Consider the following 23,133-nt stretch of genomic DNA (forward strand, 5'->3'; position numbering starts at 1 on the left):
CCTTGCTTTCCCCTCGTGCCTGGCTCACAGTGCCAGCATCCATCAATGAGGAAGGTCCCTGCTCCTGGTGTTCAAAGCCACATGTGGGTCCCTGCTGGTACACAGCGAGAAGTTGTCAGAAGTTTGATAACAATAGCACAGAAATGTGCTATTGGCAGCTCTGGGACTTGTTGCTTCCAGATGTCACAGAGATAAAGAATTTAGCAAGATTCAAATTTGGGTTCAGCATTACATGAAAATGGGACTGTTGAAAAGTAAATAATCAGAAAAATATTTGGAAAGGTTGCAAAGTGCCAAGTTTTGAAGATTCAAACCAGTCTTTATGAGCAGGCAGGATGTCTCAGAGGGGAACAGTTTATCCTGCCAGAAGTTTCTTGCAAATGCTCCTAAACCACCATTGTCAGAGTCAGTCTATAGGGTCTACTGAAGCTGACCACTGGCCTGATTGCTTTTTGAGGTGCTAAACAACAGAATATAAGATTATATCAGAGATTAATCCGTAATACATAACTGTGACCACAACACAGTGTGACAGACAGGATGTACAATCGCAGCAGAGAAAGAAAAACCATCTTCATGAAAAATAGATTGTGCCAACCAAGAAATGACCCAGTCTTTGCAACATCTCAATAAAAATATCTTTGACTCTCTGCATGCACCCACCTACACTCATATATTGTGTGAGCCGCTTAAGACATCTAAACATGTCTCACAATCTTGGGTCAAAAGGAAATCACTCATTAAAGGAAAAAATGGTAAACAATATTTAAGCACTTTTGAAAAGCTTAATACCAAAGTGCTGTGGTATCTGGAGAGCAAGCACAAAGTGGATGGACAGATTTTCCTACACTGACACAGCAATGTGCCTTGCTTTGGTCCCAAGAGACTGCCCCACCCAACAGAGAGTTTTTGGGCTGAGGAGACTGTAGCCCATGATGTGATTGATTATCCTGCCCCTACACCCAAACTGAGCCTGCACATGCTCCCATCAGCTACTGGGCAACGGTCAGGCATCAGCCTCCTCCATTTGAGCTGGACCAGCTTTGCCCTAGTGACCCAGCGAGCTGTTTGTGTCCCATTTCTAATCCTTTTGAAACAAAACCCTCTCCTTGCTCAGCTGCCATAGAAGCATCGGTTCCCCGTGCTCCCACAGTGCTTGCTCAGCAGCACTGCACGCTGCCTTGGCACTCTCAGTGCACCCTGATAATGAGTTGATTTGCACACTGCAGCTGTTGGCCCCTCCATTTGATGGTCAGCAGCATTCAGCATTTTCTGTCTTATCCCAGGGACCCTCCCTCTGCCAGGCTGTAGCTCCAAGGACATGGGTTCTACAAGGGCATTTCTGCAGCAAGGAGCCATGGAGGCTGCCAGCTCCTCGCACGACAGGAGAGCTCGGCATTGATGGCCATCACTTGCACGTGGCCAGAGCGCCAACAGCCCCACCATCCAAGGCCTGGTGAAAACACCCTAACCTTTCCTTCTCAGCAAGGAGGGCTTAGATAAATGCCAAAGGACAGAAGCACGGCAGCAGCTCAAATGGAGGAAATACATCCTGTTTATCGTTAACAGCTCAGTAACATCAAAGCAGCTTGGCTGAAGTTCAGCTCTTTACTCCAGCCTTCATCTGTGCTGTCATGCTTGTTCTCATCTTATTCGTAAAGGTGTTAACCAGATTTTCCATCTCACTTTGTGGTTTTGACACTTGTATAACAGGTTTTGTTTCCCTGTGCTCAGGTTTACCCTGAAGCTATGATATCAAAACACAGCTCAGGAAGCTAATGATGCTTAGTTTGGAGATCTGGGTCTCCCTGCCTCAGCCACACTGACTGGTGCCCTGTTGTAGATGCGCAAACCATGTAGGTTGCAAGCTACTTCTTAGCTGTGAAAGAATCTGTCCTCATCTAGGCTTTAGGGTGGGAGTTTTAACAGCCATTTACCTCTGCTCTTGAGGAATCAGAGAGCTCTCACTTTGGTAGAAAAAAAAAACACTACTATTCTTTTCACAGTTCCACTCTAATTTACCTGTTCACATCCTTTTTTAAGATAATCTAGACTGTCATACATAGATTACTATGGGATAGTAATTACTACTTGGTACAATAAAAAGAGAGAGTAAATACAGAACAAGATTTTTTTCCATCTTCTTGCTTTTAGTGATGTCTCTTCCCTCAGTACCCTTGTGACTCTTATTATTGCACTGTCTACTTACCAGCTCAGTAGACAGTGTTCAGAAGCCTGCTGAATTAGGTAAGTGTATGGTTATTTTTAACCGAGTTGAACATTAGATGTTTGTATGGCATGTTATGGAACAGATATACTGTGGTGTCATATGACACTCTGTCCAGACACTTGTCCTAGATTTAGCTCTAAATTTAACCTGAGAGATGTAGGGCAAATAATTAAATGTCAGCCCTGCAAAACAAATCTGTTGCATTGTGATTTGAACTTAAAGGAGGCATAAACTTCTGGTCCTCTCTCACATGTGTTCAGAGCAGTCAGTGCAGGACAACGAAGCTATCTCCGTGGCAGTGTAAAGGATAGTTCATTTCATCAAGGCTTCAGATATTGTATTTATTACATACAAATTTGACTGCACAGCAAAACCAGCACTGGGTAAACAGAGATGATGGTGCAGTGTCCTTTAGCACAGTCTATTCTGGTTCTTTCGCTGCACAGCAACCAATGATGTCCCAGGCCTGGCCATCTCATCAGGGGGAGTAGGCCAACGTAGCATGTGGATGACAGCTTCTCCCCTCACTTTGAGTTTCTGAGCCCTACGGCAGCAAAACTGCTTCCAGTTGGGGCAGCCAGAAGCCACCTTCAGCATTCATCCCAAGCCAGACTGGAGCCTGTCTCTCAGGAACCAAAACCACCCACTTCTCCCTCAGGAGAGTCCTGCTCTGCCTGGCCACTCCATTAGCACCTGCTAGCCTTAATTTAACTCCAAGCATATAGAAAGCCATCATTCCTTTAACTTCATTGTGCTCAAAGTTACGGACAATTCTGCAAGCTGCTGAATTTAGGTAGGGGCATCTTTTGTTTTTCAAGGCTGTTTATCTGTGGCAATAGTAAAGCAAAGACTGGTCTATATCTAGAAAGCCTGTTTTTCTCATGTCACTGAGGGAAGGAGAGTAGTGCAACAGGTCTTACTGCATACAGCAGGCACAACAGTTAGAAACAAATCAGTCTTAAAGGAATTAGAGGGTACCAGAGAAATGCATCGAAAGAGACCAGCCTGAGGGATCAAATGGAGAGGTAATCACCCATATTATATTTCCAAAGACTGCTTTTAAAAAACTGTGGAAAGGTTGTTTCCCATCAAAATCTATTTCACTTTTCCATCATTGCTGTTTTGAAGTAGCTATTTTTTCCAGGACCTTTGCTATTCTCAGCAGCTTGTGTTTCTTGTTGCTGTCCTCATCCTCCTGCTCCCCCATGAGAACCTCAGAGCAGTGCGGTTGCAGCAACATCTCTGAATTTTGTGGATTTTGTGGAGGTCAAGAAAAAGACAAGTCTTTCATTAGAATTCTTACTAACATACACTATAACATAAGATAAATGATATTTGCACAGCAAAGAGTAGCTAAAAGACAATGTTTATGCCTTCCGTCTTCCTCCAAGGAACATGTATTTGTTTATATAGTCTTTAGATTGTGTTCTCTTCGTATTAGCATTTCATGTTCCCTCTGACTGATTCCTCTTTCAGTTTGAGTCAGTGGATGTGACCTTATGGTGACATTTGCAGAGAGGCGGTGCCTGCAGTAGCTGCACACTCTTCCCAACCTCACTGGCAGGACAGGTCCAGGCTGAGTCATCAGGTACTGGAAATGGGGCTTAGGACCCATAATGGGTGTTCCCCTTTGTGTTCCTGTCATATTTCCAGAGGAGTGATGACTCTATTTTCTTTTTTATCTGAAAGCTAAATGTTTTCTGTGAGGAGCCACTGTGCAGAGGTGGAAGTTGTACACAGAGACAAAATCCACCCTGACTTGGGGGTGTGAGTCAGGAGCCATTAAGGTGGGATAAATTCCACCAGAGAGGAGATTTATGTTCTCAGTAGAGTGATCTCAAAACACCTAAATCTTTGCAGCACTGAAGGACTTAGGCAGCAGAGTCAGCAAGAAGGAATGTACATTGTATTCCCTACCCCTGGGCATGTGTGACATCCTGCACCTTTTCCCATACAAGTGCCTCTGGCTCCTTGCCTCTCTCAGGGTCCTGGGGCCAAAGCAGTCATTAGCTCTTGCAAAGGAAATTGAAACCACCTTTCCCTCTGGGAGTTTCTGTCTTCTTGTTATTTGGAAGTGGATTGTATAGCAGGAGGCACAGGAAGCTTGCTTTTGGTTCTGGTGTTAGCACTTCATCTCTGGGAGTGTCTGATGGAAGCACAGCATGGCAATACTGAATGCAAGGCTCTGCTTACTGGAATGTGATTGCAAAAGGTACGGAGATGTGTGCTCTAGGTCTATGCTCTCAGTGAAATTTGCCACCCAAACTATCTTGCTGTCTTTCTACAGTAAAAAGGTTCAGACAAGATATAAGTAACAAGGGAACAGTTCCAGGTAATGGGTGCACAAAGATGTGTGCTGTTCTGTGGCAAAGTATTATGAGGATCTTCTGTCCAGGGATGGTTACTGTCACAACTAACCAGTATTTTCTTCCTTTCAGAACAGCCACCCATGCGCCAAGTGTTTAGCTGCAGTAGAGTTACTCATCGTTGGTAGTTATAGGCTACGGACAAGAATACAGTCTATGCTCGTGTCCGTTCTCACCAGCATTTCATTATGTGATGGAATATCTATGGCAGCTCTGCACACAGAATGAGCCTGTAACAAGCTCATAGGTCTCCCGGGATGCACAAATGAGCTTTGTTTTTTTCACCAACCTCAGTTGCTTGATTCAGTTTTGTCTTAAAATAAAACAGCACTTAGTAGAGCTGAAGGGCTACTTAATTCAAGTAATGGAAGTAGAGACTCTGAACAAACCCCCAAATTAAGTAAATGCTACATATAGTTTTCTAACCTGACTTCTGCTCGCGATTTTGAGGAAACATGAAGAATAAAGCAAATCTTGCTGTTTATTTCATCATTTGTTATTTTCATGTGGTCATTCTTCTTTGCCTTCTCTCAGATTCAAATCTCTTTTATTGAGCCCTGAGTGTGAGACCCTAGCTGACTCCCCCATCAGCCTGAGCTGGCTATTTTCATCATTTTCTATTGAAAGAGAAAGCAAAGAGGTCTAATATGCAGTATTTGAGTTTAAAATCTGTCTCAGAAAATGGCATAAATTTATGTATTTATTTTTGCAGGTGACATTTTGTAATCTCTTGGAATGTCTTGGGGTTAAGCTGAAAATGTAGATCCATAACTGTGCATGCCCCAGGGGAAATATTAACAAATCTGATGCAATGCTAATAAATCATAATGATTGTTATTACTATGCTTTGGATGTGTTGTAATAAAGCCACAACATTGTTTTATTGGGGGGAAAAAATCAACCCCCAAATGTATGATTTCATTCCTGTATGGTAATATTTCTGTAACTAATATTTCAAACTTCTATGAGGTCTTCCTCTGAGGATACCAAAGTATTTCACAGATACTAATTAAGTAAGGTCTTATTCGGCAATCTCTATCCATATAAGCAGTCTTATTGGCTTCCCATCTGCAAGGATTTTTGGACTCTTCTCTAAAGTTAATGCGTTTCATTATTTCCACTTCACTAATGTAGAAAATGGGACACAGAGGAGTTAAATGATTTACTAAAGACAAAAGACAGAGTTAGAGGTATCCAAAAATAGATCTTCTGCAGCAGAGTCCTGCACTTTTATCAGAAAATGGTGCAGCAGCATTCATAGGAGCTCCAAGTACATCAAAGGAGTGCATGGGGCTTTGCAAGGAAACCCAGGAACGTGGGAGGGAAGAGAATTGCAGTGTGCTTGGTGTGAATGGCATGGGGAACCACCTGCAACTTTCATGGCTGATGGAACCTTGAGCTTCAGTATCTTTTTTATAATCAAACAGTCCATCCTGGAAGATTTAGGCACCCTTGTCTCTGCCAGATGTGAATCTGCATCACAATACTGTTATATTTTCGTGAGTTCAGTGAGACATCAAGCCAGCCATAGGAGTGCCACAGCTATGCATCCCATGAAAGACTGCCAAAAGGCAAGCAGAAGTGTTAAATGTGAGAGGTATTTACTCTTGGTTTTAAGCCAAGGCTGGTTAATATCTTAAAGTAATATCAGGGAAAAAACTGCTGGATGTTGTTTAAAAGTCATGGAGGGTTGGCTGACATGTTTTCAAGGGTGTAAGGTTTCACACCCTCTTGGTGATGACATCCACGGCTCCTTTGCCTGCCACAGTAACTGCTGAATGTCCCTAACTTTGGACAAAACAACAGCCCTAAGCACTAGTTATGAGGGGCAGATGGTTTTGTGGGGAGCAAAGAAGGTGGGCATGTCAGATACTGGCCATCCTGTCATACTGGAGCAAGTCTGATTGAGGAGCAAGCATGAAGGGGGAATGATGCTAGTCCTGAAAGACCCTAAAAAGCAAAGCAGGTGAGTTGGAAGGGATCACCTATTAGTGGGTGATATAGTCTTGCTAAATTTGTTTCCTTCAAGATTGCTCTTGTTAAGCCTTAGACAAGGGGTGTTTATGCACTGAGAAGGTGACAGCGGCTAACCTGAGGCTCAGCAATGTAGTTAGAAAGGAAACCAGACCCACTGCAGTCTGGGCTTTATTCTCTTTATATGTGATATTTTTCCATGGGAATCAGTGAAGCAGGAGCTGAAGAAAAAAGCATAGACATCATTTTGGTACTATATCATATTGTTTCCCTTCATTCGTCGTATTAGCTGGACAAATACATCGAAACCTTCCCAAACTGACTATTATCCCCATGTTCCAGCTAATCCAACAATTCTCCATATGAGCCTGACTCTTTTCTTCTAGCTCATCCCTGGATCAGTGCGCTCTCTCCCTTGGCCAGTTTGCCCTCTGCCAGTTTTTGGAAAGATGGCTACCATCGTTCACATTTACATGGTAGGAAAGCAGTCTTTTTCCAGTAGTAAGCTCTTAAAAATACTGCTTGGAACAGGTTTGCAGCTGCTTTTGTCATCTTTTGGAATCCTGAAGTCTCAAACTTGCAGCCTTAAAAATGTACGAACCACTCTAAAACATCAATAAATACCTATGTAATGTTTGCCTGTTTTGTTTAACAAGCAGCAGCTAAAAGAAAAGTAAATTGAGCTCCTTTCTCCCCAGGTAAATAAAACTCTCCATTTTACTTCAAAATTATAAGGCTTTTCTTTTTTTTTTCTCTTTAGGTTCCAGAAACATGTCCATATATGGTCTACTTGTCAGGGACAATAAATAATGATGTAATAGAAAGGTCAACTTTGTGTCATTTAGCTACAGGATGCTTGATGAAGTGAAGTTCTTCAGATAATGCAGCAAAGAAGAACTTTAGGATGGGTAAAAATTTCTGCCATGCATCTTCAAACAGGAAATCTGAGATTCAGAACAACTTATATTTTGGCTTGTATTCGCTGATCATGGGGTGATCCAGAAATAAACTCCAGGCTTCAAAGCGAGAGTGTTTCAAAGCTGTCCTGCAGTTGATCGAAACATCCAGGCAAAGCAGGGAGATGAATACCAGCGAGGATTTTCTGAATTAAGACTTAATCAAGGAGATAACCCATTTCAACAGTATTATTACCCTTTTATTTCAGAACAAAAAGGTAATGCAAATATGCATGTTTTAACTTATTTAACATTTTCAATCTGTCAGTTTGCTATATCTAGGCAAATATTTATTCCTATAGCAGTCTGTAACCTAACACCCTAACACAGTCTTGGGAGTTTCTGTGGTTTACTTTGGGGTTTTTGGGGTTTTTACAAATAAGCCATAAAACACTCACTGGTGTTAAGCAGAACTGTAGCTTTGTCATTTCTTTATTTTTCTTCTACTTGCAAGTGATGCTTATATCTTTGTCCCTAGAATAGCTTGCTCAGAAATAATTGTTGTCACTGTTACAACATATTAAGGTACAACGTAGTGTGCAAGGCAGAGTGTGAAGGAAAAAAATTATATCAGCAAATGATTCCTTTCATTTATAAATTTCCAGTTGGTATGGCGTTAAGCTAATATTGCAGGGAACGCTGCGTGAATTAATGCTTCCTGAGAAGAAATAAAAGCTTGCAGGTGTATGCATTTCCCGTAAAGAATTTGCACAGAGTCATATTTTGATGGCATCGTCACATATGCCAGACTGATAGGTGACCTGTTTTGACAGCTGGGGCTGGACAAGGGGATTTGTTTGCTTCGAGGATTCCTTTGGGAATCCTGGCTTTGCTCCTTCAGCACTGGGCTAGAACTTGAGCGGTTTGCATAAGTTGTCATTACAAAATACATTTGCCTGTTGCCGCAGCTAGACAGCATGAGGTGTCGTTCTTCTAATGTCCCAGCTCTGGCAGATCTGATGGGCACTGAAAATCTTTCTGTTTTTTAAAAAAAAACATTTGCTTCCCAGTAGTAGTTATCCAATATAATATCCTTTGAGAGCTGCAAAGATTTATCTGGAAACTGACCTAAAATACAGCAAAAACATGAGTACTTTAAGTGCTGCAAATTGGTCTGGTTTCCATTGCCAGCAGAGGATCTGGCCTGAAAGGTGCCACTGGAAGAGCTGAAGTGGAGGCTTGCTTTGCTGTGATGGCTCCCAGCCGTGTTTACCTTCCCTCTGTGCGTGCTCCTGCTGCTTTCAGAAGTAAAGGCAAACACACGGAATGGCAAACATGTCTCTGCAGAAGCTGGGGCGAGATCATTCCTTGCAAAAAGCAGAGCGAGTAAGCTGCTCCTCTTCTCTCTCTTTCGCAGCCTCTCAAAGACTTGTTTTTGTTTTCAGAAATGTGGTTTATCGCACCGTGAGCCATAAATACTGTGGTCCTGTATCGAGTTACAAGCTGACTGGGGTAAACTCAGCGCAAAGGCAGGCAAAGTCCCAGGCTCTGCTCCCTTAATGACCTTGTCACTCACCTGCCACCCTCCTCTGACAGCAGTAAGTGATTCTGCTAATTCTGCTGCCTGGGATCTATTGAAGGAGGACAGGCAGCCTTGCTAAGCTTTTCTTTAGGGAAGTGCTGTCAGTGGGGACCAGTTGTTTCAGATGCTAATGGTACCAAATAGTGGGGTTCTGCGTGTTCAAAGCTGGCTGTAATCCTTGTTGTTTATTTACGTTTCATCAGGGATCAGAGGCCCACTCTCCCAAACACTGTATGTTGGTGGAGCTTGCAGTCAAATGTAGTAGCGACCTCATTGTGTTTGTCTGTGGCTTTTATCACAAGGTGAGTGGTTATTAATAGTCACCCTGGTGAGCAGTACCCTTGGTTTCAGAGATCTGCTCATGAGGGCAGGACAGAGCGGCACAGCCTGGCCCTGGCACGGGCATTTCATTTCTAACCTCGCCTTCTGGTCGCTGGAAGCAGCTCAGTGTTCTCTGTATGGGACAGGCCTGATTTCCACAGCTAAATGAACAAACTCTCACAGAAATTGAGATGGCAAAATTAAGAACCAGGATCAGGCTCTATGTGGAAGCCGTGATAAATTTAGATCCAGAAGATCTTGTCAGACTGAGCTATTAAATGGCAGCACAGGCACCAGTCTTCTAAGATGTGTCTCTGCCAGGAGAGATCACTAAGCCATTCTGACCTGAAGGCAAAGTGATCTCTAAGGAATAACAGGGGCACCATACACATGGCTTTAAAACCAGGTTCTGCTCTCACAGCCCATGCAACGCTGTGTGCTACCTGCGTGTGAGGATGGGCTCTTGGGCTTCCAGAGAAACGCAGGGGACAGCCAAATATTAAAACCTCCCCCAAAAATCTGAAGTTATGGTGAACAGTAAACCTAGCATTTAACTTATAAATCAGATTCCAATACCTTAAACCTAGGAAGCAGGCTGAGAGCAAGCAAATAGATCCAAGCTGCATTTAGAAAGATCACTTTGGCCGGATCTTACTTATCCAAACTGATTCAACCATGTCTAGCAACAAAGATTGATTTTTTTTTTCACACCTTCACTACAGAAGCTTATAGTGCATTAGTCTAGTGGGCTTTCATAAGGTTGTGGTAGTTCACCACTGGCCACAGATGAGGTTGCCTTAGCCCTGCTGTGTCAGCTGTGCAGGGTAGGTCGGGGCGGGTGCAGCAGTGCTAGGCGATGCCAGCGAGGTCAGCCGCAGTGAAAAAAGGTTAAACTGAATCAGGCTGCATTGCATCAGTCTCCAGCTGAGGGCACACGCTTGGCCTGGTACCACAGCTCAGCTGGCTCGCTGTGGCTGGTTACAGAAATAACCTGAACCAGTGCCTGATGCTTCAAACAGAACCATCTCCAGGTGGAAGGGGAGGGTGGTGGCTCTGCGCTGCTCCTCTCGGGGCTGTTGCACAGGGAGCTGTACGGAGGAGGCACACGTCATACCTCCTGCCAAACTCAGGCACACCACACAGGTCAGTCTGAGGTAGGGGAGACAGGCAAAGAGAAGCAAGGACGGCTTGAGGCCCAAGTGGAACCATCTCTGCTAGGGGTCAGGAGAGCCAAGGCTGTCCTTGGCTATCAGGACCAACCGAAAAGCTCCTGCAGTCCCTGGATGTGACCCTCACACCTTCACTGGGGTTGTGCCAGTTAGATGAACAGAACTGAAAGCTTTTTCTATTTTGGGCCCCAGGATGTTTCTTCTTGCAGGATGAGTCAGTGGCGGGAGCTGCAGCCAGCACTGTTGTTTCTGCACTCCATGGGGCTCCTGTCAAAATATTTGGATTAGTGAGGATCACCAACATGCAGGGGAGGTTCTCACTTTTCTCTGAGAGTGGGTGGGATGCAGTTAACCTGTACAATGAAACCCATACAAGTTTGGGAGTGATCCCCAAACTTAAAATCTTCCTTTTCCTTCCCTGTGCTTCAATGAGGCATGAAACAAAAGAAGGAGGGAGGGGAAGATGTCCAGAAATGGCCTTTCTACCTAGATCCATTGGGAATTTAGTGAAGCACCTAGATCAGTTAGCTCCTCTGTACCAGAGTGCGGAGTTGCATTGGCAGTGGTGTCCCATATGCCCCTCAAAGCCCTGACTGCACATGAAGGGAATCCAACACCCAGCTCAGAAGCAGGGTGGGGCTGGACCCACTGCCTCCTCTGCCTCCTGTGCTCTCAGGATGCTGGCAGTGGGGCTGGGGAGGATAAAGAGGAGGGATCTGTGCCCTGTGCTCCACTGGCACAGGTTGACCTCAGAGAGGAGCACTTTTGTCTTCATTCTTGCCTCCTCCAAAGAGTCATTGTGCATCACCTCCATTAGAAGCTTACGATCAGATCCTGCCCTCTCCATTAACTGCTTAGTTTAGGTCTCTGAGTCACCCTCAGGGCCAGGTCCCTACATTTAGGCGTTGCAGTGGTGGATGCTGCAGACAAGCCCTCTGACTCCAGCCCGTGGGTTTCACACATCTGCAGCACACCAGCTACTGAGTGAGTACATAGGCTGATGGACTATAAAAGTGGCTGCCCAGCATGCCAGGAGTAGGGCAAGCCAAGCAGCAGCAGAAGCTGCTAGGAAAACAAAGCTGCGTCACAGTTCTTGGCCAGGCGCGGGCTGGAGCGCAGCCAAGGACAGGTACTGGAGCGGACGGGGCATGGAGTGGGAGCAGCTCCGTATGGGAGCTATCAGCGGTTTGATGCCTGGGCTTGGTTCCTTGGGACAGTGAGGGTCATAGCAGAGCTGAGGCACACAACTTCTCACAAGAAGGTAACAAACAGCAGCTATGAGAGGTCTGCCTGAAAATAAAAAAAAAAAGAAAACCCAACAAAATTGGGTTGCATTATTTACAGCAACAGAAGGTTTGATTTTGGCAGTTTTCTTGGCTGTAAAATACATCCTTCATTGTTAAAAGTAATAATGTCAATCTGAAATCTGCTGAGATTCCCTTTACCCTGAACTCTTCCCACTTCTTCTGGGGTGTGCTTCGCATCTGAGGTGGCTGTTGATGTGGGAGGTATCACCATTTCTGAACTGAAAAGCTTAAATCTGAAATTTTGTGTTACTTATGGCTTGATTCAAGCTCTTGCAATTTCTTCAAACTGTGTTAGTTTCTTTTTCTTTTTTTTTTTTAAATCACGGTTACAGAAACAAACATGAGTGTCTTGACATGCAGAGATACAGCTGTCGCCAGAGTGGCACACTGGTAGCCAGAGTGGTATCCAGATGAGATCTTGCTAGAGCATCAGATCTTGCTAGAGCATCAAACCATTCATGGCATTAGTGCTTCCCTGCACTGCTAGAAATACCACAGTATTTTGGATTGTCTTTGCCTTTTTTGAGTTCACGCTATGGTGATGGTCCATAGTAATTCTGTGATTGCTGAGTGCACCCCAATGTTTCCCCTTTCTCTCATTTTCAGCTCTCAACCACCATTTTTTAGAAGAGAGTCTGACCATAAGTCTGAAAGCTCATGACCTTGAACTTTGTTCTATGGAAAGCAAAAATTCAGAAGTGAAACTCAGCAGGGTCGTGTTGCTCTCCTAGCTGAGTGAAACAAAGAAAGTCACTTCATACAATAGCTTTGCATGATGCTTGAGAGATCTCTAGATAAGGTGAATAACATTAGTCCACAGTCTCTTTACACTTCATGGTAGAGAATCTGCGCTTGCAGAAAACCACCAGCTAGAGAGACAAGCCTCTTCCCTTAATTTTCTGCAGTTAGAGCAAGAAAAAAAACAAGAAAACAACAGCAAAAATATACGTCCATTGATGTTTTCCTAAACAAATTCATTTCAAAGCTTTATCTCTTTAATCTTATGGGGGTTTCCTTTACCTCTTTTTCTCTTGAGCTGTGGTAACCAGAACAAGTAGATAAAAACCTGTCTTGCTTGCAGCAGCTCACTTCCCTTTTTTAAACACCAGCTAAACCAGTTACTTCTATGTAATAGACAGGAATCAGTTCATTAAGTTTATGTGCAGATTTTAGCTGATAATGTTCTCTCCCTGGTGAAGGATTTCAGAAGGGTTTTCTAGTTAGTTTAATGAAGAAGCAGAAATGAACAAAATATGGTTGAGTTTCTTTCTTTCATTTTCCAGATTTTTATGGTCACAATTTCCTTCTACAGGAAAGCAACAAAAAATTTAAAAAATGGCTACAACGGCAGCAAATACTCAAAGACAAACAATAGGCTGCGAGGAATACAGTCTGTATAGCAGCTTGAGTGAAGACGACCTTATAAAGATGGCCATCCAGCAGAGCTTGGAAGAGGACCCCGCGGGTCAGACGGCTGCCCAGAGCCACCAGAAGTTGATGGTGGCAGGTCCCAGTGAGGTGGCCGCCCCCAGCTGCGCCAGCGGCCACAACCCGCCCTACCGCATCTACCCCTGGCAAAGGTGAGTGAGCGCCTGCCCCAGCTGCGCCGTCCCAAAAAACACCCTGCCTGGGAAGAGCAAAAGAGCTTCCCCTGTCTAAACACGTGCTCTCTAATTAGCGTTGCTGAGCTGCTGCTCTGTGAGCCTGTCGTTAGTTTGAAAGCCGGAGTCTGCTATAAATCAGATGAGGTCAACAATTTACACCCTCACAGAGAAATGAGAATTTGCTCGCTGTTGTCTGCTTTAAGCAAAAAATAAAATAAGAAAAGGGACACTGCTATGAGCTTTCCCAAATGACAGAAGCCCTGCCAAAGCCAGTGGCTCCCTCCTCCCACGGGGACACGCCGTACAGTGAGCTTAGGTTTCACCTGAGAGGGAGCACAGCATATAGGAGAGAGGCCAAAAATAGGCATATAAAACACTGAGAGCTGGCTACCTTTTAGATACTGCAGTCTTTAAAGGATGCAGTTATTTCAGGTCAGAGCCTGACCTCAGGCACCCCGCTCTCAGCCAAGAGCAGCTCCAGACACCTAAAAATGGCGGCATCTCCCTCCCCTGTGATGCCGGGCTGTGGGTTACAGAGACCTGCTGACAGTTTGAAACCCAGACATTGTTCTCCTTTCGTTTTTTAAAAGGCAGGTTTCTCAAGGCGGGAGGGAAGAGGTTACATAGTCACCCCCAAACCAAGGAAAAGTATCCTTTTAAACTTTTTTTTTTTAAATAAGCTGGGATTAAATGAAGTTTTGTTCCTCCATCTTTCTCATAACTCCACTATCTTCTGATGCCTGACTCATCACCACCTGTGATTGTTTGGTTTCCAAGACTGGGAAACTGGGGACAATTTGGTTAGCAGCAGGCATGTTTCATAGCTGTGGAATCAGGATGCAGGCAGTCCTGCTCCCACCAAAGGTTGTGGCTTCTCCGTGTTGTTACCGTGCACGCGTACTGTCAGCTCTGCCCAATGGGGACCCTGTCTGCTCAGCTCTGGGGACCCAATGTGGGGGAGAAGAGGGGACTTCCCCGCCCGTTTGGTCCTGTCCTCCTTGGGGATCCTTTGACACCTGCTGTTTTGGCAAAAGGTAGCATCTGCAGTTCTGCACATTAACCTGTCCTGCCTTTGCCTCAGCCTACCAGCTTCTGACCTCCCACTGTAGGGAAAATATTTGCAGGTTGTAGCTCCAGATCTGTAGCATGGCTGAACTCTTCTGCTGGGGGGAGAGCTGAGCTGGAAACGGAGCTGGCACCCGGGGGCCCTGGGTCCTCTTCCGCCCCCGCCTCCAACCTGCTTGTGTGGCACTTCGGAGGTGATGAATGTCACCTCATCTCATGCCTGCTTCCTGTGCGGTGGTGGCAGGGTTAACCTCGCTGTTGTCTTATATGGTCATTTGAATCCCCTGACGCTTCCTCAGAGGGCCAAAAATAATCTCGAGCCGAGTGAGCAGCTGAATTCAGAGCAGAGCAAGCCGTGGCCATCTGCTTTTATTCAAAGCCCTGACCGGCAGGCTTTCTCGCTCCGTCTCTGTGGATGCGTGTCTCTGTTTCTGCCTCAACATGACCTGTTTCTCCTATTCGGAGTATTTCTCTCTATTTCATTCATGTCATCGCCACTCCAGATTGGCGGCCCAGCCGAGAGGCCGTGCTCAGCCGTCCAGCTCGGGGGCAGCCTGGGGGGTCAGGCGAAGGTACGACGGCAGCCTGTTCAGCACATCCCAGCCCGTGTAAGTGCTTTTCTCTCCCTCTCCTGCTTTCCCTGCGGTCAAAAAAAGCCTTGCTACCCACTCTCCCCCGAGCTAGTTCTTCTGGGTGGTGATGGTGTCTAGTGGGGGGAAACGGTGGTGTTCATCTGGAGGAACTGCTTAGCGGGGTCTTGCTGATACCTGCATCGCACCCTCGCTGCCTTCCTGCTCCTCCTTCTGACCTTCCAGCTGCACCAGAGCATGCCCAGGCTCTTGTAGGTGACCCACCTCACACCTCCCTTGTTCTCTTCTCCCCCTTCATCCCTCTCCATTTCTCCAGTGCACATGTCCTGTGGATTCTGGGTCATTCGGTAGCTTTGAGGTGACAAGGACAGCAGGGAAGGTTTATTTATATATGCTGGCTCCCACATCAACACAGTAGATGAGGCAGGCAGGTGCTGATAGTAACTGCATCGGTATTAAGTTCACAGTTCAACGTTGGGCAGGAATGAGGAAAACAAACATTTTATTGCAATACATAAACAGGGCAAGGAAGTCCAGTCCTTCAAAGTAAATATTTTATATGTGCTCCCAAGATGCCGTGCCTCTTCCCAGCAATACCTATACTGTCCTGCCACACTGAGGAGGGCTGCTGGGGAGCCGTACCACATCTTACCTGCCCGAGAAGGAAACCAGCTTGACTGACTTTGGTCCTCCTGGCCACGTTTTGCTGTTGGCAGGGGCCATAAATAAGCTTAGGTGAACAGTCATGGATCAGGAAAGCAGACAGGCAAGGGGCTGGCCCAAGCTCTGCCCCAGTGCCTGTGTTCAGTGGAAGTGTCTGGACCATGAGGGTTTATTACCACTCTCTGAGGGGCTGAGTAGATGCAGGCACCTGCCTTTAGCTATCAGTTGAAGACAGGAAAGTGTTGTAGGCAGCACTTCTGTGTCCTTTAGAAAACTCTTCCCTGCCTTTTTTATCTACCCAGTTCAAATCCACTTTGTTTTCTCCATCTTACAAGTCCCACCTTGGATGCAGAGTTGCAGTGACTACTCCTCCACTACTCCTCTTTCTTTCATCCCTCACTCAGCTCTCCACTCTCCCCCACCTTACCCTGCACCCTGGCTGCTCCAGGCTCTATCCCAGGCTCTCCACTGACATTGCATTCTCTGACACATGTGGAAACCTCTTTCTGCTGAAACATGAAGCCTCCATAATACCTGTCACCTGCTGGCTCCCCTCAGCCACATTGAAATCCCATCCTCTCATTAAGTGCTCTGCACACCTTGCATGCCTTTATCCTGCTTTGGGTGCACTGACTGGAGGGCAGGCTTTTCTCCTGCATCAGGAAGCTCAATAGAGTTCAGTTCACAAGAAGATTGGGATAAGGCTGATAAGCTAGCCCTCATCTGCTGCCAGGTGAGAGTAGAAATGTGGCTGGGAAGCCACAGGAAAGCTTTATGGCAAGACTGTTTTACAGCCCAGGTCTCAGAGCCAGGTGAGGATGATAGTTGGCATCACGTGGGGAGATGCTGTTCCTTCATGCTGCCTGCATCTCATCAGGCTGCCAGCAAAAGAAGGAGCTTCCTGAACTCTTCCGCGCTCCACTGAACTTCTTCTGCGGCACTCAGAATTAACCCCACCATACATCTCTCCTGCAATGAGTATTTATCATCTTGGCTACTGGCCTTTGAAATACAGTAATTCTTTTGATTTTCCTATAAGGTTAAGATTTCATCAGATCTTCAGGTTTCCTCCATAGTTCTAATACTCATTTTTTCTATATCTGGTGAAATCCAGGGAACATAATGTGTTGGGTTTTTTATAACAGCCAAATATAAGCCAGGCAGAAAACAAGGATTTCACATGGAGATTCATTAAACTTTCTGTTCTGATCTGGAATTTACTTGGCTAAAGCATCTACAGCCTGGTCCAGCAAACCCCCTCATCTTACTCAGGAATCATTTACGGTCAAGGAGCCCGAAAGAAGTTTGTTTCGTTCAGCATCTGAGGGCTTAAGCAAAACAGTAACTGATTCTTCACACATTTTTAACCCTACCACAGATCCGAGGTACCCTCTGCTTTCACTGAGGTCTCCGCTAAGGTGGTTCACCTTGCTTTTGCTGCCTGCCAGCCCCACGCGCAGCCTCCTGCGGTGGCCCACCTGGCATGCAGTAACTCATTCAGTGCTGGTAACTCTATCCTGTGCCCAAATCCCCAGGTCACAGTGAGCGGCTCTGCGTGTGTAACACAAACCTTTGCACAGAACAACAGATGGCTTCAGCAGCCTTCTGCCGAAGGCTTTCAAAGACGAAGATCCCCCCCCTCCTGCTCCTCTCCCAGCCAAACAGGCCAATTGTTGCTGTTAACTAACATAAACAAAATGCTCAATTTCAAACACCTATCTAAAAATCTATTGTCTATATAAAACTAGCAATTTTAGTTTTAGCCCCCAGCGTACTCTAAGTAGTGTGGGGGTACAGCGGTGCCCCTGGGCCGCAGCCTGGCAGTTAGCAGAAGGTGAGATGATTCCTCCTGGCTGGGCCACGGCCAGGAAGGCAGCTGCCTGCTCTAGCTGTTATCTCCTCAGGCAAAACTTTGTGTCCCATATCTCCCCCCATTCCAGTGTTGCTATTTTAGTGATTCTGGTGTCTTGAGATCACTGCTTCCAACTATAGAGAAGGAGCAAGTGGCACTAAGTACTTTTTCACTTGGGAAATGGTGTGTTTTCCCAGTCCTTGGTGCCCGTGTTGTGTTCACCTCCTTCTGCAACAGGCCCTGAGTTTATCCTCAGAGAAAAAGCTTGGTGGCTTTTCTTTCAGTGCTAGTATCAGTGTTTATGGCACAGATTGGGTACCTCTGGGCAAGTTGAAATTAATGATGGCTGTGTGAATTTCAGGCTGTCAGTCTGTCCAGCCTCTGCAAGGCAATGAAATCCAGTGCTGCTCCTGTAACCTGCACTAAATGCAGAGCTTGTACCAATTATCTGTTTTGTGAGGACTCCTGTGCTGAGCTGCCCGTATTTTTTTGTCTGTGATCTCACTCCGCTGTGTCTTTTTACACCTTCTGTCATAACCAGGGTTTGTGGTTGTTCCCACAACCTTCATTGCATGCTGTTTTCCTACCTGCAAATTTTGCCTGCACAGGCCCTGTAGCAAGACAACTTAGGGCTAGAAATATTTATTGCATAGGCTGTAGGGTTTCACTGTAGTAGCCAAATAGTGATGTTGCTGAAAAAAGCTTCTCAGTAATGAAGGAAGCAGTAAACAGATTTTAATCTTGTTTTAAAGAGAACTTGACCCCGTAGTAGCAGCAATCAAGGATGGAGATGAAAAAGCAGTATGCAACATGATGAAATCAGGAAAAAACCTTTCTGAACCTAATAAGGATGGCTGGATACCCCTCCATGAAGCTGCATACTACGGCCAAGTGGGTTGCCTGAGCCTGCTGCAAAAAGGTTAGTAAAGTTAAAATTAGTTCATTACAAAGGAGGAAGAAGAATACGAATAAAATAAAAAGCAGAATTAGCAGCAGCCCAAACCTTGCCTGGGACTGTGTGTGAAGCTTTTTTCCAACGTCTCTGAGTGTGTATTAATTTTACCTTCTTTTTGAGAATGGGTTTCTAGACTGAGGACTCTAAAAGTTAGGATATTCAGGAGAAAAATATATCTGGATTGATCTTACCAAGCTCTGAATTTCTCACAATAAAGTCTTGTAGCTGAGCTCTCAGCTGTTGCTCTCAGCAATTACCCCACTTCCTACTGGCTGGAGATCCAGCCCAGCACCTCTTTGCTGGTGCCTGAAGGTGGTTAACTACTGTAGTTTGTTCTCAAAGTGCTACTGAAGAGCATACCTCAACAGCCAGTAGCCATAGCTGAACATTTTAATCTGAGACAGTGAGTGGTTTAGATACTTCATCTGAGTTATGCTAGTTTTATAGTATATTCTTAACTTACTTTGTTCATGGACAAGGAAAAGAAGAGAAAAAATAAACAACAAAAACCTACCTAAAACTCCAAGGGTTTTGAAAGGTGATGGTACTGCAGATACTTGTGCACTACATGCCATAATGACTCTGGGCTCACTGTTTCTTCACAGCGTACCCTGGCACAATTGACCAGCGCACCCTCAACGAGGAGACGGCTCTCTACCTGGCCACCAGCCGGGGCAACCTGGACTGCCTGCTCACCCTGCTGCAGGCTGGGGCTGAGCCTGACATCTCCAACAAGGCCAGAGAAACACCGCTCTACAAAGGTGAGTGGCTGTTGTTTCCAGGGATGCTGAGCTCTTCTGGCACCACCGAGGCAGAGCAGCAGAATTACTTCTGAGGTGGTGCTGAAACTCAGCAATTCGCTCCCATTTTCTACCTCCCTCCAGTAGTCCTGCATCTCCTACGTCTGACCTGCCGTGCCATGGCCTCTCTTCTCATCCACATCAGAGATGGGGCTCGTGGCTGCCCTGCGGGGTGCAGGTTGCAATGCGGTGCTGAGGGTGGGGGTCATGGTGCTTAGCGGGGCCCTCTCAGCACAGGGTGTCTGCACAATGTCCCAAATTTAGGGACGGCTGGATAGTGCAGGAATATGTATGCTTTTCTAAACAGTAGGGCCTAAGTAAGATGTGGGAGTATAGTAACTGTAGACATGCCAGTGATTCATATACCGTGTGGGCCAGGCCAGGCTGTGTGCTATAGGAGGGATGTAAAGTTATAAACAATTTGGTGAGGTAGATAAAGTCTTTAACATGGACATATAACTTTGCTGCTGGTCAGAGAGAACACTTTCTTTAGCATTACATTCATGATATCACAAAGATTCAGAGAAGGCAATGACCTCTCACACATTTGTGTCCCTCTCCCTTTTATTAACTGCTCCTGCCGTGATTATTGTTAGTGCTCTAAAACATTAAAAAGCACATACAACAGTAATCTTGCCTCCAACTTTGCATGCCTGGCCTTAGAACTGCTCCATTTAAAATGTTTTACTTTTAAAATTCTGGCTGGTAGTCAGCTAAAGGAAAGCTGTTTAAAGGTGCATAGTGGCAGTAGTAGTAATACTCGTAGTAATAATAATAACAATAAAATGAAAACACCCTTTAGCCAGAGAAAAACTTATTAAAAATGTGCTAGTATCGATGCAAAAATCTTCTGGTTTATCTTCCAGCAAAAAAAAAGAAGAGTGAAAAAAATCATAAAAAATTACTCAACCCTAGTATGGAAGCAAATTAAACTCTGCAGAGCTATGCATAAGTAATTACAGCAGTGTCTAATCAGATAGATGTCACTTATGTGTACTGAAATCAACTCTGTATGGGAGAGGAAGTCATGGCAGTGTCTCAAGGGAAGAATCAAAAACAAAAGGCAGGACCACTGTGAGAAAAAGACACTATTATTTCAAAATTTTTTAAAAAATTGCTATGGAATGTGCTGGCCTCTGTCTCTGCACGCTGTAAAACAAATACTAATTGATATTTGTAAATATGGCTGCTTATTCTAGGTATCTTTGGTTTGAGGTCCTGCAGTAAAGGTGTGTAGGAAGGTTTGGGATTCAAAAAGCAATGGAACAAATTGGTAGAATAAAAATTAACTAAATACTATTAAATATCAAGAAAATACATTTAGCTCAGGATGGTCCTGAACTATAATTTCTTACAGGCTGAGAGAGTGCTACTGACTTCCACCATTATTGTTTTCTAAGGATCCTTTTTGGGCCACTGTTGGTTTGAGATTTTTTTTTTTAATTTTCTTGTTTATATAGAGCTTTATCTGGGGCAGTAAGATACAGAGTCAGTGTTCACAGAATTTGGAAAGAAAGTGTTCAGGTCATGTGATTTCTGTAGCATGTTTGTTCTTCATAAATTATCTCCCACACCTTGTCACGTCCCTGTGTGTTCCGGTTTTGTTAAGGGGGGGTTTGGGGGGGCCGTAAGGTGGCAGCTTCTGTAGGAAAATGCTAGAAGTTGCTCCCCTTTGTTCAGTGGACTCGGCCGGGCCTAGGGCGGACCAAGGCCAAGCCAATTGGTAGCAGAATGATAATCCCATGATAATGCCTCTGTGATAATGTATTTAAGAAGGGGAAAACAGAAAAAAAAAAAAGGAGAGAAGATGTGAAGCAGTTGAGCGTGGGGCAGAGAGGGAGAGGCACGAGCCTTGTGGGCCTTGCAGGCCACACCCTCTGGCCTCCCACCAGGCAACCGACTGGGCCCAACTCGGCCCGGCCTGGCTGCAAGAAAGTGGAGAGGAGATGAGAAGTGAATAAGATGTAAAAAGGATCCTGAGAGGCGTCTGCCAGCCTGTTGTGAGGAACGGCTGCAGACACCAAGGTCAGTGAAGAAAGAGGAGGACGAGTAATGCGGCTCCTGGCCAAGGTTCCCCTGCAGCCTGTGGTGACGACCGTGGTGGAGCAGGTTGTCCCCCTGCAGCCCATGGAGGCCCACGGAGGGGCAGAGATCCATCTTCAGCCTGTGGAGGACCCCACGCCAGAGCCGGTGGAGGCCTGAAGGCAGCTGTGGCCCGTGGAGGGCCCGCTGGGGCAGCTGTTCTGAAGGGACTGCACCCCGTGGAAGAGATGACCCACGCTGGAGCAGTTTCACGATGGACTGTGGCCCATGGGAGGGACCCCACGAAGGAGCAGGAGAGGAATGCGAGGAGTTCTTCCCCTGACAATGACGCAGCGGCGTAAAACAACGTGTGATGAACTGACCGCAACCCCCATTCCCTCTTCCCCCCTGTGCCGCTCAAGAGGGGAAGGTAGTAGAGATAATGTTAAGCCCAGGAAGAGGGAGGGGTGGGGGGAGGTTATCTTGTTCCCTCTCTCATTCTCCTGCTAGTTTTAGAAATAAATTAGTATTTTTCCCCAGGTCGAGTCTGGTTTGCCCGTAACGGTAACTTTAAAGATTTCTCCCCCTCCTTATCTCAAATCTCGAGCTGTTTTTCCTTATATCATCTCCCCCTGTTCTCTTGGAGGGTGGGGGGAGTGAGAGAGAGACTGCGTAGTCTGGTACCAATCGGGGCTGAACTACGACACTGTGTCACTGTGGTGTCCAGTCGGTACAAATGTGCTGGGCTGGGCTGGATTCCCCTCAGTCTCCCACATGCTTAGCCTCCCCCAGGTCCCGGTTGAAGATTGACTTCACTGCCACGTCCTTTGCAAGCCCCTGACAATGTCATTTGGCAGCAGCCTTGGCCCTCATATTGACCTAGATGGATCTTTGGCCTTACTCAATAAGGCCTAGTTGTATTATATTGCCTTGTGCTACATGAAATGGATACTGTAGTACTCATAATCTTTTCAAAATCTTGTCCTGATCACCTCCATTTTTTCCAAAACAGCTTGTGAGCGCAAGAATGCAGAGGCCGCAAGACTCTTGGTACAGTACAATGCTGATACCAACCATCGTTGCAATCGAGGATGGACTGCTCTCCATGAGGCTGTCTCCCGAAATGACCTGGAAATTATGGATATCCTTGTGAAAGGGGGTGCCAAGATCGAGTCTGCAAATGCCTATGGGATCACTTCTTTATTTGTGGCAGCTGAGAGTGGGCAGTTGGAAGCTTTGAGATACCTGGCAAAATGTGGTAAGTACAGTTTTGCCGTTACATGCCATTACTAATTTCATCCTTAATATTTCAAAGTTCCCATTAGTTCTCCCTGGCTCAGTTCTTCTGTCTCTGGAGACAAGGCCTAGCCTGCAGAGGTGCTGAAACCCTGTTGCTCCAGATGGCTGACTTGTGTAGGGTCTTTCGAAGACCATGGTCTAGACACACACGCTTCTTCAGCATTCATTCATGGTCACCTATTTTGGGAAGCAATATGGTGCTTTTTAATTGTATTGCCTGACAGCTTTCAAAACCCATATTGCTGCACACATATAGCCTAAAATCTAATCAGTCATAAAAGACAACTATACGTTGGTAATAGATGGCAGAAGTTGAACATTAGCCAACCCCATCTGCTCATGAACATATGCAGTGATGGGCAAGGTTAGCTCTCCTCCACTAATGAATCCTGCTGAAAATAGATAAAGTACTATTGTATATTTAATGGATTTACACCA

At 45.6% G+C, this 23,133-nt stretch overlaps 1 protein-coding gene and 1 long non-coding RNA gene across 4 annotated transcripts in view; both read left to right on the forward strand.

Moving 5' to 3' along the window:
* Positions 1-4,365: 4,365 nt before the first annotated feature.
* On the forward strand, positions 4,366-5,517 carry LOC147600507 (uncharacterized). Of its 2 annotated transcripts, XR_015258686.1 has the most exons (3): positions 4,366-4,442; positions 4,518-4,562; positions 4,669-5,517. It is a non-coding gene; the product is annotated as an uncharacterized LOC147600507 (long non-coding RNA). The 2 variants fall into 2 exon arrangements; XR_015258687.1 differs by lacking the exon at positions 4,518-4,562.
* Positions 5,518-13,168: 7,651 nt separating this feature from the next.
* Positions 13,169-23,133, forward strand: part of ASB2 (ankyrin repeat and SOCS box containing 2) — a 29,652-nt gene continuing 19,687 nt past the window's right edge. The window contains exons 1-5 of one of the 2 annotated variants that reach the window (XM_086748983.1): positions 13,169-13,425; positions 15,018-15,122; positions 18,372-18,538; positions 19,180-19,335; positions 22,409-22,654. In XM_086748983.1, the coding sequence (XP_086605109.1) occupies positions 13,181-13,425; positions 15,018-15,122; positions 18,372-18,538; positions 19,180-19,335; positions 22,409-22,654 (919 nt within the window). In that variant the 5' untranslated portion in view covers positions 13,169-13,180. The remainder of the gene's footprint in view (positions 13,426-15,017; positions 15,123-18,371; positions 18,539-19,179; positions 19,336-22,408; positions 22,655-23,133) is intronic. The other variant, XM_086748984.1, reaches the window with a different exon arrangement.

This window comes from Chlamydotis macqueenii, chromosome 5 (assembly GCF_036417535.1).
Source record: "Chlamydotis macqueenii isolate bChlMac1 chromosome 5, bChlMac1.mat, whole genome shotgun sequence".
NCBI lineage: Eukaryota > Metazoa > Chordata > Aves > Otidiformes > Otididae > Chlamydotis > Chlamydotis macqueenii.